The sequence below is a fragment of the Sus scrofa genome, chromosome 10 (assembly GCF_054392235.1).
Source record: "Sus scrofa isolate SSC_HxYL_T2T_F1_AM1 chromosome 10, Sscrofa_HxYL_maternal_Yorkshire_Landrace_v2.0, whole genome shotgun sequence".
Lineage (NCBI taxonomy): Eukaryota > Metazoa > Chordata > Mammalia > Artiodactyla > Suidae > Sus > Sus scrofa.
In genome coordinates this window covers 76,007,874-76,024,267 of record NC_139392.1, presented here as the reverse complement: position 1 = coordinate 76,024,267, position 16,394 = coordinate 76,007,874, and the positions used below count along the sequence as shown (strand labels likewise).

Genomic DNA, 16,394 nt, shown 5'->3' with positions numbered 1-16,394 from the left:
AACTCAATGGATTAAAAAATTCATTTCAACTCAGAGACTAGTATATAGAAGAGGAAAGAAGACTTGACAACTTGCTATGAAACATCAATCACCAAATCTCCAATATCTTATCTTGGTCCTCTAGTGAGATAAACTATATATGAGATATTTTGACTCCAGGGTTAGTCACACCAAAAAATAATGGAAAATGAAAAAATGTCAATTTTTACAAGGACAAATGGAAGGGATCTAAGTTTAGACCACTATGACTCCACATGTAGCTCAGAGATGCCCTCTGATGACCCATGATGAGATAAGGTGTGGGTGCCTGATCATCACTAAGCGCAATGCTTGGTTCAGCTGACGTGTTTTTCATTGTGAGACTTTCTCAATGAAAGAAGCATAGGTTGATGTATCTTCTGGTACAAGAGGCTTATGTTGTTGAGTAGACTGACTTAGCTCACTTTGGCTTTATGGTAAGCATTCAGACCAAATTAATTCCCCTTTCTTTATAAGCAGAAAACCTCCACAGGCTAAGCTAAGTAAATTTCCATTACCCCAGATTTAGCCTCTGTAACAGTTACCAGTCTTCTTTTTCTTCCCCGATTGCGCAGCGTGAGCTGTTCATTAGCCTGCCAGAGGCTCCTTTATTTTACACATGAAGACACTGGGACAAGGTTGGGAAACCCAAGTACCATCAGTGACCTGGCTCTTGGAACTGGAGAGCCTATTAGACCTCACTAGCTGATTCAGGAAGAGGATTACCCTGACAGCTTGAAAAACAAAAATGTGTGTCCTGAGCCAGCAGATGCTGCGGACTCCCCTCCAGAATTTCTACTTAAAATAGAACCAGGAGATTTTTTTAACCCATCGTATCAGCTTTCTTTGAAACATATCAAGTTTACCACTCATGATCCTTACTGTAGATATGGTCTATAATTAAACACATTTGGAAAATTGGATAATTTTTCAAAGTGTAAAAGGAACAAAATTACAACAAAGAAAAAAAATGCCATTATCCCCACATAGGTTTTTTTTTTTTCCTCAAAATTATCCCAGGATTATTTTTACACCCAAAGAATGTTACCATTTTCCAATGAAATCTCCCTCTTGCCATCCTGTCTTTGTCTTTAAAGATCATCACACTAATTCAGATGTTCCAACTTGAATATAGATTTTTAAAGGGACACATTCTAGCTGACTCAACTAATTGCTACAGATCTTTACTGCTTGTCTGTTTGTCCATTTGTTTGGTTTGTTGTTTTGTTTTAGTTTTTGGGTTTTTTTGACAAATGAATTATCCAAAATTATGCATCAGTAAAATAGTGGTGTGAGGCTGCTTCCTCCGTCTGGAATCATCCAGACTTGTCAAAAAGAGTTTTTCTTGCCATTTGGAAGCTGTTTAAAAGGTCCCAGCCCACCTTCTCTACTCTATACTCTGGAGATAACAGGGTTTCTAGTTCTGAGATTATGAACTTCACTTGGGCTAAAAGTGGTGGTGATGGTTTGGGGGGATATTTCCTTTTCTCCCTCAAACTGAGGAAACGTGCCCCCCCCCCCCAGCTCCTGCTACCCATATCAATGTGGAATGGAGCCTGAGATCTTAGAGGAGACTCCAGTTTAACTTTTGGAAGTCTCGTACCAGAAGAAGGTGGCCAACCCTCTAAGTTGCTAGGATTGAAGAGATAATTCAACAAGAGTTGAAACTCTTGCTGTTCTGGAAGACACCAAACTCTAGAAACCCAGGCAATGATATCAGAAAAGGATCCAGAGTTGTTAGTGCTATGGCGAGGGTCACTCCTGTAGCACAGGTTCAGTCCCTGGCCCGGGGAACTTCCGCATGCCTCAGGCATGGCCAAAAAAAAAAAAGAAAATAGAACTCCAAACAATGAAGAAACATTACCTTTTCTTTATATGCTCTCCCTTTTTCAGGCAGCTTGGGGTGGGGGATTACTGATGTCCCGAAAACACAAGTGGAAACTGAGCGGCGTGGAGAGGTACACACATTTTTCTTATTAACAACAAAGTATGAAAGCTAAAGGTAAAAAGCCCCAGTTTCCAAGAACTCTTGGTGTACAGGTGAACCTGTTCTGTGCAGTGCTTGTGTGCCTTGTGTGGTCATATATGCATGAATATTATGTGTAGACAGCAAGAAGAAATCAAATGCCACATCAAATGATCCAAGTGGAATGTCTCTCAAACAGAGATACCTCATTGGTGTCCATGGCTGGCCAGAGGACTCAAGAATGACCTTCCTGGGCCCTTTGAACTAACCACTGAAATTGCTTAAAACTTGAGACAGTCTACTATTTTCTAGGGAGAGCTATAGCTTTCACGTGTCATAAGATGATATCCACTGCTTTAAAGAAGCCAATAAATAATTTTGCAGAGAAAATAAGCACCTGATAATTTACCAGTGTTGACAGTGGGCTTTGGGATTTAATATAGCCAGTTTATTTAAAGTGAAACACACTTGTGATAATATCCTCTGATGGTTTCATTCCTATAATAATTTTTTTCTGATGTAGCTCTCATTGATGCTGCAAAACACCTTTTATTCAGAAACTAAGCAGTAGACCTTTGATAAAAGCTATGAAACACAAAGGAGGTAATATTTGATTAGCATAATGCAACTCAGGTCGGGGAGGGGGGAAATTACAGAATACAAAATCAGCCTCAGGCTTTGGTGCTGGACCATGTGCAGAGGGAGCTCAGAGTTCCTGGTTTTCCCACCACAACAAGTCAGGGCAAGGCCAGCAGTGAGCTCTGACACTGCAGGCGAGTGAGAAAGCCTGGCTTCCATACGAGATGCCCACTCTGCCCGCCAAGCAGCCAGATGCTGCCCAGCAAGGGCTTCCCACTGGCTCAGCCTCTGGACGTCTTGGCATAATTTCTGTTCCAAGGCAAGAAGAGAGGCTGATGGAACTTGGAGACACCCGTGAGCACTGGCCACACAGCGCAGCCTGGCCAGATTGAACGGGTAGCCTGTGCTGTGTGACACCCAGGCCCACCCACACACGGAGAACCTGTGGGTGTGGAAGGAGGGGGATGGGGTTACCGAGGCACAGTCCAGAGCACCTGCTTCATTAGCCTAAAGAAGGCTGGAGAGTTTAGAGACAGACCAGCGAAAGCCTGTGTCAGCAGGGTTGCTGTCCCTGGGTCTGTCCCCATCCAGAGAGAGCCAGTCTTAGGTCTCTGCTTCTGGTCTGGGCTGAATTCCTTTTTGTCATGAAGATCTGCCTGAAATCAGAAGCTCATGGAGGAGGCAGTGACCTCAGGAGTGAGATGATGAAGGAGAAAGAACCGTTCTGAAGGTGCCTATTTAGAGGATCAGAACAAGAATTAAACTGACGTGAGAGGTGGCCTGTATCCAGAACCTTCTCGTCTCCAAGTCTCTTTCTGACTGGCACAAAGAGTGAGAGTCTCTTCCTGCACCTTTCACACCACTGTGACTGCAAGTGCTGAAAGCCAGAGCAGAGCGCGCGCCACCGTGATGACTTGAAAGCTTGCTGATCACCTACCCTGGGCCTTGGAAAAATAAACACCCACGCGCTATTGTACTGAAGGCAATTATTTGAGAGCAAAGCTTAGAACATTCACCGTGGGACATGGAGTTCTCGATAATTGCCGCCATTCTTGAAACTGTATGTAAGTAAATTTACTGAGTGGAACAGCCAGATGGAAAAGCCTGAAAGTGAGGGACTGTGGTTGTTCTGCTTGGGGCCAAATGCCTCAGCCATCCGTTAACATCCATGCTGGTGACTTCTCTTAGCAAAAGGCACACTTCCTCTGGTGAGTAAGACCGTAGGGCCAGTGGAAAGTCCCCGCCCTAATGTGTCTGGGCATATGTTTAGGAAAGAAATTTGCCTCACTTGGGGTGTTACACTTTTCCAAAACTAGGATTCATTCCAAAGTGGAGGAAATGCATGCATGATTCTTGTCCCCAAATCCAGACATGGCCCAGTGGTCACAGGGACCCCAGAGTGCCGTCCTCATAATAAAAATGGCATACTTCCCCAGAACCCGGCCTGGCACCTCCTTCAAGAACCAACGCAATTCTCAGCACCTCCCTTCCCTGATAAAACTGTGGAGCTATTTGGAAACAGTGTAGCTGAGGTTCCTAGCACTCTACAGTTTGTTTCTGGGCACTGTTAACAGACCCTTCTCTAATCCCTCCTGGCAGCAGGCTGCTGCGAACTTGTAAACATCCATTTTCAGGTCCACTCTTAACGCTTTCCGGCCCCGCTGAACTTTCCAGAAGAGATCCTGCCGAATTACCAATTATTGCTGTCACTCCCACCCCAGGGAGCCAGAGGTTCAGAAACTCAGTTCACTGATTATGGAACCTCTGTCATAGACAAGCCACAGCACTGGGCACACTGAGGACCCCAAGTCACATATGACGTGAAGCCCGTCTTCAAGAGGTATAGCGTCTAGGAGGGCAGACTGCAGTCGCTGGGGGAATAAATTCCAGGCAGAGGAAGTAAAGGCTCAAGATTCAGGGGAATGAGCTGACTGGAGGGCACCAAACTAGCATTCATTCCCTCTGAGCAGGGAGGAAGGGGAGCCTTCCCGCAGGAGCAGGCACAGGAGCTTCATCAGGCAGAAGTGGAAGAAGCAACAGGGGCATTGCAGTCTGAGGCGGTCCTTGGAGAAAGTTCATGCAAGTCTGGTTGGAGACTGAGATGGCTTCATGGCAAGGGCGAGCGGCATGTCCAGAGGTCCCACCCAGGGAGTCTCAGTAGAGGGCCTTCCCGCAGAGCCAAGTCAGGGTCTGTGTAGGTCCTTGAGCTGAGAATCACTGCCGAGTGAGCCATGATGACCCATGGAGAGCGTTCTATTTCTCAGGTTGGGGTAAGAGAGATGAAGGGCCAGGCCATAACCACCAGGTTACGGAAGAAAGGAGTGGTATTACCTGCGCTTTGGAAAGGCAGCTCTGCATTCAAGTGGAGATGGAAGCCGGGGCAGACAGAAGCTCCTGAGCCATCACAGAGGTCTAGGGAGTGAAGGGGGGAGATGCTGAGGGCGGGAACCTGAGCAGCAGCAGGGAGAGAAAGGAGGCGATGAGCCTAGGATTGCTGCTTCTGAAGAACAGGATGCACTGCCCCAGACACCCGCTCCTCATGTGTGATTTAAAGAACCAGCCCTTCTGCATCCTTCACTTGCTTCCAAAATATTTTGTGTGCATATATAGATAAGTCACACTCCAATAATGCTAAGAACACCATATGTTACGAATGCTTAAACATTATTTTTATAGACTGCTTCCTTTTGCCTTGCTATACTTTCTAATGCTTTAAGAAATTCCAGAGAGATTCCTCCTTGACAGATTTTACAATTTGTTGTATTATGTGGGAAGGCATGAGAGGCATACTTTTTGTAGTTGTCTGTGATCGAGCTAGCATGTGTTTGTTTTATATAAAACACCTTTCTCAAAAGTTATATCAAAAATCTAGCACCATCATCCTGGGGGAATATCAAAATGGCCTGGGGAAGTTTTTCAATATGCATATACCAGAAACATTTCATACTCTTCAGGGTTTAGACTGAATACATGTAGCACTAGGTCATGGTGAGAGCAAGGATGCTATTTACGGACTTGCTGGCTGTGTGCCCTTGGGCAAGAGGTCTCTCCATCTAGAAAAGTGGTACTCCACCAGTGTGTACCTTAGAGGGTTATTGTTGTATGGATTAGATAAATTAATACACGTGATTCAAGTAGAACAGTGCCTGTCAATGTAATACCTAATAAATGTAGATACCATATGAATATTGAAAATATTCTAAGTGATCCCTATACACCATCTACAAAAAACAAAAAAAAAAAAACAAAAAATAGCACCAAAGTGCTACAGAGTAAAGTAATTTATATAGAATTTTTAAAAAGAACTGCAAGGGGTGATATCAGGAGAGGGAAGAAAAGAGAATGAAACCAAACACTAAGGTCTGGAAGCTGAAAGCTTGCGAGGAAAATGGGGCAAGGAGTTGCGGTCCAGACTGGAGGAGAGAGGAAAGAAGCATGAGGAGGGAGCAAGTCAGCAGCTTCGTTTGGGATCTTCGGAGTTTGAGGTGCAAATGAGGCCACTAGGTTGTGTCTCAAAAATGGCCGTCGGGGGCTTGGCTCCCTCCAGCTTAGGGAAAATCACAGAGGACATGTGACTGAATCCCACGGCAAACCATTTTGAAATGTACCTGAGATTGATTAACAACACATCACCAATAAATAAGGCTGTGTCATCAAATCACTGTGCATCTTTTTGAATCTTTATGAGGCAGCCCCTCCGAGAGAATTCAATGACCATCAGTGCAGCATAGAAATAAAACAGCCTGTCAGAGACCTGGAGAACAGCTATTTTCTTCTCCATCAGGTGTCATTACTGATAAAGCTGTGTTTCATCGGAATGAGGCACATAGCTATAGAGTATCATAGAAGGTACAGAGTGGCGGTGTATAGGTGCCCAGTGTCACAAAGATCGGAAATGATAGAGATGAAAATAGCAAGAGCCAACCTTATTTAATGTGTACTGTGTGTGGGACACAGTTATAAGCGCTTACCTAAATGATTTACTATCATTCTCCTTTTACAGAAAAGACAATCTAGGCTCAGAGAGGTTAGGTAACCTGCTCATGGTCACACAGCTAGGAAGTGATAGAACCTGGATGCAAACACTCTGGCTCCTAAGATCCCCTCCCTTAACCATGATGTACCTACTGCTCAGAGCCCAGGGTTTTTCACTCTGGGCTCAATCTCAAGAACAAGGAGATGTTTTCCTGGAATGAGCTTTTTGATACCAGTTCCATTATTATTCATGAAGCCTTTTAGTCCTCCATCCAGGGTTGTAGACCTCTAGCCATGAACTGCCTTTGCTTCTTTCCTCTGTTCCAATGTATCTGACAGCCAGTGTCAGAGCTGGACCATTCATCGATTCTGATAAGATCCCCGGGCCAGTAAGTGTTCTCTGACTGGCCGCTTGATGCCCGCCATTCATCAGCTGGATAAATAGGACCTTGCCCAGCCTCTCATTCTTCCCAAGGTTCTCACACCTTGGGTTCTGGGGGCAGATAAGGCCTGGTCTGTTGTTCACCAGAGGAGCAGCAGCACCACACAACGCTCTGCAGGCAGCTGCCTCGGACTGTGCCTCCTCCTGTGAGTCTGTTTATGCCAAGCTCACGTTCCTAAGTCTCGTCCTCAAGCATCCCTCAGAAGGCACTCAGAAGCCCTGCGCAGATTCCCGTGTGAAGTGAGCCGCTGCTCCCGCAGGAACTGGAGGAGGAAGAGGTTGGAGCAGCACGGGGGGGCATGACGAAGAGAAGGTGATGGAGGTGGAAGGAGGCTGCAGGGATAATACTTGATCAGCCTTAAAGAATAAGTGGGATTTAACCAAGCGAAGCAACAGGAGATGACATTCCAGCACGGGGAAATAGCGTTAGGAGACCCAGGAGCAAGAGAAGAGAATTTTCTGAGAGGAAAACAGCCTCTGGTGTGATGGAAAATGGTTCGGGAAAGTGACAGGACTACATGATGCCTGGCCTGGGCTCACCTGTGAGGACCTCATGAGCTCTACCCCGCAGTTTGGAATATGGGCTGGAGGCCAAAGGAAAGAGGAGAGGGCCGTAAACAGTGCTAGAGGAGTTCCTGCTGTGGCGCAGCAGGATCAGGGGTGTCTCTGGAGTACGGGGACCCATGTTTGATCCCTGGCCCAGCACAGTGAGTTACGGATCCAGTGTTGCCTCAGCTGCGGCAGAGGTGGTAACTTCGGCTCAGATCCGATCCCTGGCCCGGGAACTCCATATGCTGCAGGGTGGCCAAAAAAGAAAAAAAGAAACAACAACAACAAAAACAGAGCTAGAAAATAACTGTGGTACTGGCTGAGGATGAAATGGAAACCAAGCATCAATTAAGACTATATATCCTTGGGGGAAAAAATGTAATTGTAATGTCTACATGTAAGGATAACCTGACCCCCTTGCTGTACAGTGGGAAAATAAAAAAAAAAAAAAGACTGTATATCCAGATTAAAATAATAATAATTATTATTATTAAAAGAATCTGAACCAGGACTGTGATTTAGGATTTTCCAAATAGTGTCAATCCCTGAGCTGAGACTCAAGATCATTGATGGAAAGGTGTTATATTTCTCAAGTATGTTGGGACAACGCAGATTGAAAACTGCTGTGGCAGCTTTGGCATATCTCCCCCGTAGTCCAGAAGGATATCTGTCGCTTAGAAAAGAGATGGAAGCAGGGGGTGGGCTAGAAGCTATTATGAAAGGAAACCTTTGAAACATTTGATAATTGATTGAATGGGAAGAGGAAGAACTGAGCTGGGAAAAGAGCTAAATTAAGTGGTGGAATGAACCACTGCCCTGAGCTCCAGGGCACTTCGGTTGTGTTGGAAGCAGGAAGAGTGGCAGCACATGGGGCACCTGCCTGGTGCCCTGCTCTGTGGTGGCCACATGAGGGACTCTGGACTGGATGACCCCCGTCACTCACAGAGGCCCTCAGAGCCCTGTGGCTGAATGCATTCCCCAAGGGAGCTCAAAGTCACCACCTGGTGACACTAGCCCTAACCCACTGTCTCTGTAGACAAAGAAAAGGTTATAGATTTAAGAGCCCACTTGTTAAGGAGCTCCTGCTGTGGTGCAATGGGATTGGCAGCGCCTTGGGGGCACTGGGTTGTAGGTTGGATCCCGGCCCTGCACACAGCTGCAGCTTAGGTTGAGTCTGAGGCTCAGATCTGATTCCTAGCACAGAAGCTCCATGTGCCATGGGTGGCTGGGGGGCAAGGGGGGTGGAAGAGCCCACTTGTTTTATAAATTAATGTTATGCTGGAGTCTGAGGAAAGCACCAGGAAGCCTGAACTCTGCTGCCCAGGCACAGGGCCTTGGTAGTCTGAGCCTGGCATGGGTGCCACCCTCTTAACATGATTTGTCTCCTTCAGGGCCAACTCTGTGACATGGAATCCACATAAGATGATGGGTGTCCCTCTGCAGTGCTCTGCTCTCCTCGTTAGAGAAGAGGTATGTCTTTCCTGATGCTTGGCCAGGCCAGAGGTGGGGTTGGGTGGAGGAAACGTGTACAGACACAAATGACAGAATCAGGGTGATTTTACCTGCTGGAAGAGTGAGCCACATGCAAAAAGGGGAAGTCTTTTTTTTTTTTTTTTTTTTTTTTTTGGTCTTTTTGCCTTTTCTAGGGCCATACCCGTGGCATATGGAGGTTCCCAGGCTAGGGGTCTAATCGGAGCTATAGCTGCCAGCCACAGCCACAACAATGCCAGATCCGAGCCGTGTCTGCGACCTACACCATAGCTCACGGCAACACCGGATCCTTAACCCACTGAGCAAGGCCAGGGATCGAACCCGCAACCTCATGGTTCCTAATTAGATTTGTTTCCGATGCACCACAATGGGAACTCCCAAAAAGGGGAAAGTCTTAATGAGGATAATGGCCAGGTTCTGCTCTTATGTCCAAATAAAGGAAGGTTATAGTTCTTTTTTTTTTTTTTTTCTATTTAGGAAAAGCATATGGAAGTTCCCAAGCTAGGAGTCAAATCAGAGCCACATTTGCAACCTATACCGCAGCTTAAGGCAAGGCCAGATCCTTAACCCACTGTGTGAGGCCAGGGATCAAACCCGTATCCTCATGGATACTAGTCAGGTTCTTAACCCACTGAGCACAAGGGGAACTCTAGGATGGTTATATTTTGACTAAACAAGACAGGCATATTTCATGCATAGCTAAATTTTTGTACATGTGTAAAAAGCATAGGACGTTACATTGTACTCTGCAGCATCATTTAAAAAAAAATAGGGGACAAAAGAAGTGAGTTTCAGATGAGGGAGGTGGCAGTCCTCCACTGTCCTCAGGTTAAACCACACCTGGTTTGCTTAGGTTGGTCTCAGATTATAGAGTGGACCCCATCAAGCTAGAGCTTGAACAGTGACAAACATTGGCAAACATGGAAGAGAGGTGGTTGAAAGAACTAAAGATATTTAATCTAAAAAAAAAAATTTTAACTTAATGGACTGAGAGGATGGCAGCCTTGACAGTGTAAACGACTCCCAAATGGGAGAGAGTCAGTTGTTGTGTTTGTTTGTTTGTTTGTTTGTTATCATGAGACTTCAGGGAGCTGGGTTGGGGACACTGGCTGGTACGTTTGATGGCAAAATCAGAATTACCATGATCTAAGGTCTGACTTAGGGTCAATAAAAGGAATGCTCTTCTAAAATTTAAACTGCCCAAAAGGCAATGAATGATTTATGTGTGAGTGACGCCTCATCTGGGGGAGGTGACTGAATGGAGATTGGACAACCACTTATCATTAAGAGGATAAAGAGAGGGGAGGGGGTGGGAATAACAGACATACCACTGTATAAAATAGGTGATTAATGAGAACCTATTGCAGAGCACAGGGAAATCTACGCAATAGTTTGTAATAACCTATATGGGTAAAAAGAATGAATATATTTATACGGATGACTGATTCACTTTGCTGAACACCTGAAACTAATACAGCATTGTAAGTCAACTGTACTCAATAAAATTAAATAAATTTTAAAAAGAGGTTAGAGAGATAAAAGGAGAAGGAATAGATGAATAGCTCTAGCATCTCTGCTGAATCCAAGAGTACATGATGCTCTGACAGCATCTCCCTGATAGGGGACCAAGGAATAATGCCATGTGATACGATGATATTTAAGTATTCTGTGATAAGAGAGTCCTTGGTTTTCAAAAAGCTTGGGATGTATTTGATTAAAAAAGTTATAAAATAAGTTTGATTATTTCAGGGCTTATCAGAGCCTTTAATTGCTGCCATGTATTATAAATATCTGAAAAGAAGGCATTTATGTTAGCTTCCTAAGCTTATTTGACCGTTGGAATTTCTTTGACAGCAACTGTTCAGCTCTTCCTGTATTTAAATAGTTTGAGATATGACTCAGAGTCAGGAATATTATCCCCCCTTTATGTGACTTTGTGCAATGAGACTGTTGCTGTCCAACCTCTTAGAGGTCATGTGCTTTGAGTTGCTTTTCTTCAAGACCAATCCAGGGTCCTTCTACTGCTCTATTGCAATTACATTGTATTTACTTTCTATTAGTCTCAAAAAAATAATGAATTCCACTGAACGTGAAATCCAAAGTACAAGACTTAAACCATTTCTGTTGTCTACCTTCTGGGTACACAGTTCAGTCTTTCAGGATCTAGATCAAGTGTTAGTTGCCTTTTAAACTATTGCTTTTGGAATGGATTTACAATGAGATCCTGCTGTGTCGCACTGAGAACTGTGTCTAGATACTTACAACGGAGCACGACGATGGGAGAAAAAAGTACATACACATGTATGTGTAACTGGGTCCCCATGCTGTACAGTGGGGAAAAAAAAAAGTGTGTTGGGGGAAATAACAATAAAAAATAAAATAAAAATTTAGTTGCATTTTGTTTTAGCTTGGATAACTTTTGAAAAGGGTTCTCACTTCTAACTTCAACTAAGTGATCCCACTTGAGTCTCTTCTCTTGTCATGAGTTACAAAAGAAAAAGTCGATGCCAAAGATTCTGTAAAATCACAATTAAACTGTAGATTAGGAAAGCATCAGAGTCTTCCTGTGCTTCGTGACAAATTGAAACGTGGTGAGTTGACTGGTGATGCTGTTTTAGTCAGAGAACATGATTCATTTAGTGAAAGAGTTCAGTCACTTTGTCACCCATTTTCCATAGTAAGTATGTGATGCTCGGGCAAATAAATGGTCATTGATAATGAAACTTTCCACTGTGACTACCTTAAGCAGCTGAGTATAAAAACATAGTACTCAAGCTTTAACCACTCTTCAGAGACCAACATAAAGTCTGAAAGATTCGTCATTCAGGACATCTCAGAGGAGCAATGTCTTTATTCTTTTATATGTTAGCATATAAAATGATAGCAATGAACTGTCTTAAAAACGATGATTTCCTTAAAGAACTCAAACTCTTACTGCTAAAAGAGTACTTCATCTAAATAGGAAAGAAACAGTAGAAAAATCACACTAATAATATTTTACAAAACCAAAAATCTCCAAAATAGTTTGATTACAGCAAAATCAGAACACCAGGATATTCTCTCAAACAATGAACATTATACTCTCAATTTAACTTTAAAAAAAAATAAAACCTCTCTTAAAAGGAAAGTAAAAATATAAATATGCCTGTCGTTAACCTCTGATAACATTTAACCCTAAGCCATTTATCCTGTAGAGCTGACGTAACACAGCAGTCCATACTGTTCCGATATTGGCCTCTTTTTTTTCTCATTTGAGTCTTTCTTTTTCTTCCAGGGTATTCAACACCTCTCTCTTTTTTTTTAAAATAATATCCACCACAATGTAAATCAAATAGAATGCCCAGCAAAGTCAGTGGTGTTTCCTAAGTTTTCTCTTCTCTTCTAGGGGTTGATGCAGAGCTGCAACCAGATGCATGCCTCCTACCTCTTTCAGCAAGATAAACACTATGACCTGTCCTACGACACTGGAGACAAGGCCTTACAGTGCGGACGCCACGTTGATGTTTTTAAACTCTGGCTAATGTGGAGGGCAAAGGTGAGCACGTGGGGGTTGGCTGAAGGTCAACTAAAAGCAGAAACTGTATCTGGTGCCCCTTAGTTTGACATGTTAAAAATTGATTTCCGAAGTGAAATAACTTATCCAAGATTACATTCTTTAATCCTATAGATGGGCAAGAATATAAGAAAAACCCATTATGTGCTTTTTTAAGCCAAATTGCCCTCTAATGCTCACTCATCTAGAAAACCAACCATGCTGCTTTATATGGCAGAACCTCTGGATTCCTAAGAGGTGTTTCATTGTTGTTCTTGTCCTAGCACATGGCTTTTACCCAGTGATTAATGGCTTGGGTAGATTGTATGCAACCTTTTTGTTTGGAGAACAAAAAGAAAAAATTAAAAACCCAGCATGATAGCTTATTTTTGGCATTTCGTGGGTAACCTCTAGTTAGAAAGTATTTTTTTTTTTCAAAATCTCTGTAACTACCTACTGACCTCTCTTTGTAGCTCTGAATTAAACCATAGATGATCACCCCTTTCTCAGAGATGGAACTCTGTGACTAATGGACTTGATTTTAGCTTTCAAAGCTCATATGCATATGGTTAAATGTAAGCAGGCTGGAAAGATCAAAGATTTTATTTTTCATTTTGACCAGATTCCTAACTTAAATGCCACCAATCAGTGACTTCCCACCTCCCACAGGAGGCAATGGCCAGAGCCAGCGGGACTTGCTTGAAAAACCCAACTGCTAGAAAAATCCAGCCATTAAAAGAGGACATGAGGGGAGTTCCCGTCGTGGCGCAGTGGTTAACGAATCCGACTAGGAACCATGAGGTTGCGGGTTCGGTCCCTGGCCTTGCTCAGTGGGTTAACGATCCGGCGTTGCCGTGAGCTGTGGTGTAGGTTGCAGACTTGGCTCAGATCCTGCGTTGCTGTGGATCTGGCATAGGCCGGAGGCTACAGCTCCGATTCGACCCCTAGCATGGGAACCTCCATATGCCGCAGGAGCGGCCCAAGAAATAGCAAAAAAGACAAAAAAAAAAAAAAAAAAAAAAAAAGAGGACATGAGGGACTTTTGACAAAGAAAAGTAGGAAAAGGAGAGATCAGAGAGAAGCTGGCATGCCCTGAGGTCCTGAGTGTTTGGCAAATGGTCTACACATTCAGCATGAAGCTTTCCAAGTAGCCTACGCAGAGGTGACAGGTTCAACCCCATAAGAACAAGCAAATAACTTGGGCAGCTGGAAGAGACCACAGAACAGGTCCTTCCTCGAGTCCGTGTAAAGAGGTATGGACCATGTCCTCAGCACCCTGTCCATAGGCTGTTGTCTATAAAACTGTTCAAAGCAAATGGAATTGTCTTAAATAGTTCAGAGAGGCAGGTGGCTAACAAGAAAAAGAGGAGGGAAACAGTGCAGTCCACAAGGATTTTAGGGAATCTTCTTTAAACCCATCCTGGAAAAAGTTTTCATTTTGTGCATTAAGATGGTCTCGCTTAATGCACAAAAAACTCCTAGATGGTTTCTGGGGATGGCTGGAGTACAGTCTTCAAGCAAGCCCCCTTGATGTATTTCCCCTGGCTGAACTTTCTCTAAATATTACGGAATATCAGGCCTCTACCTGGAGCGAGGCCCAAGGTGAGTCACTGCCCCATAAAGGTGGGTGATGAGTGGGCTCAAATCCCTTGAGCTGGCCAGGGGACCCCTTCCTCTTTTGAAAATTGAGAGCATGACAAGGGCGCCTATATGGTTCCCCCCCCAACCCCACCCAAGATGAAACTCATTCTGTTGGCAATGACACTTTCATTTGGCAAAATTAAATCAGCCAAGAATGAAGATTATTGGTATACTATCAAGTGGTTTTGCATTTCATTGATTGATAGGAATTATAAATGACAAAGGCAAATATCAGCTAGTAAGTTGAGGAAAGCTTGGTCTCTAAATATTGTTCAGCATCCCTCTTTTTGTCTCTTGGTCCTGTGGTGTTTTTATTAAGATGATGATCATTAGCTATATTTACACAAAAATGTTTCTGCCATGGTTCATCAGTTCCTGCTGCTCCTTTTCCATCTGAAGCCTCCTTGCCAGCATGGTGCAGCTGGCTGGTTCTCAGAGAAATAACTCGGAGGACATCAGGTGTGAATTAAACAGCAGGACCAAATAAAGGCAAAGGATCCAGTTTCTAATGGGCAGAAATACAGGCACCAGTAAAGGGGATAAAAAGAGAGACAGAGAAAAATAAAAGATCACAGTAGCTGCATAACTTACGGACACATATTTTTAAAATTCCTCATGCACACCCCAAACCCATCTAAATGGCAGAAACATTCATTTGGCTTTCAACTTTCAACCGTGACAGCGCAGGCAATGTCGTTCTATTTTGCATCTGCAAAGACAATAACAAGGAGGAAGAGGTGGACGTGGCATTAGTCAGTAAACCCTCTTTTATCAGATACACGTGAAGAATACAATGTTCCAGTGAATCCACACTTTCTCCTTAGTAAGATTAACCCCTGAAAAATAGTAATCTAAGTATTAAACCACTATTCTTTCACCTGTGAATAACAAACAAAGCTAATGCACTGAAGACAGCCATCATGTTAAGTCCAATACAAGTGGATTAGAGCAAATGTATGGAAAAAAAAATTGAGCCTCCTGATGTGGAATGCTAGGAAATGTTCTGGACGGTGATGTGATTTGTAAGCTTTTCGCTGGTAAAGATACTGTCTGCCCTCAACTGTCTTCTCACTGGGGAGACTTATTTTGTATGCATTTTATTAGAGAATCCTAGGACTTGATTATTTTTCATCTTGGCAGATTTCTTCAGTGGTTAAAACTCAGTGGTAGACAGGAAAAAAAAAGAAAAAACACCTTAAAAGTTGTCCCCTTTTTTAGGCCTGCAATGATGACATAGTATGTAGCCACTGAATTTTCACTGTAAATCTCTGTGTTTCTATACCATTATGCAAATTGGCAGATTTCTGTATAGTTTCCAGTAATTGGCCTCCATAATTACAATGTAGATAAGAGAGGGACTGGTAAATGGCTGAGGAAAAAACAACAACAGGAGAAAACTATTAAAGGGAAGTGGATATTGACACCCTTTGCTGAGTGACTGGATGTTCCTTTTCTCTCTAAAATATTAATTTATTTTAATAAGTGGATATTGAGCATCTGTTATTGTGCTTGATGTTGACCAGGACAGGGGGCTCCAGTGTTCCAGGCAAGAAAGATAAATGCACCGATAACCATCACAAAAGACAGGTTACACCTGGTTATCGAAGAAACACAGACACACCTTGAAGAGCTAAAGAGTGGAGGATTCATTCCTAATTTGAGAGCCAAGAGTGGTTTTCAAGAGGTGACCTTGGAGATGGTCTTGAACAGGATAGGTGGAATAAGCAGGATTTCGACCAGCAGAGCTGGAAAGAGGACGCCACAGGAAGAAGGTCCAACAGAGGTTAAAGCATGCATTCAGAGCTAGCAGAGAGTCTAAGGTGACTGAAGGAAAATTAGGACGCTACCATCCAGATGAAAAGTAAAAGGGCCTGAGTAGGGTGGAAGCAAGAAACATGGAGAGACTAGCAAGGGATATGGTCATTATTTCAGATGCAGCATCTCTAGGGGCGAGAGCATTTGGAGAGGGTTTTAAGAAGCAGAGAGGAATCACAAGAAGCCCGGAGTCAACACAGGTGCAGAGGTAGGATCCTGGGGGGCCAGATGGCTGCAGAAGATAATGCAAGCAGTGCTTGTCTTCCAGAAATTCTGACCTGGGAATCAGGCCCTTAGGATCTATAGTTTTAACACAATTCATCTTGTTCTGATATAGCTGGTTCCTCAGAATATTCTCTATAAAAACTGCCCCGGAGATTAAAAGG

General features: G+C 43.6%; 1 protein-coding gene across 1 annotated transcript in view; it reads left to right on the top strand.

Annotated features, from left to right (window-relative positions):
• Positions 1 to 16,394, top strand: part of GAD2 (glutamate decarboxylase 2) — a 76,419-nt gene that overhangs the window by 44,111 nt on the left and 15,914 nt on the right. The window contains 3 exon segments of the mRNA NM_213895.3: positions 1,912 to 1,976; positions 8,921 to 8,999; positions 12,406 to 12,555. Of these exon segments, the coding sequence (NP_999060.3) occupies positions 1,912 to 1,976; positions 8,921 to 8,999; positions 12,406 to 12,555 (294 nt within the window).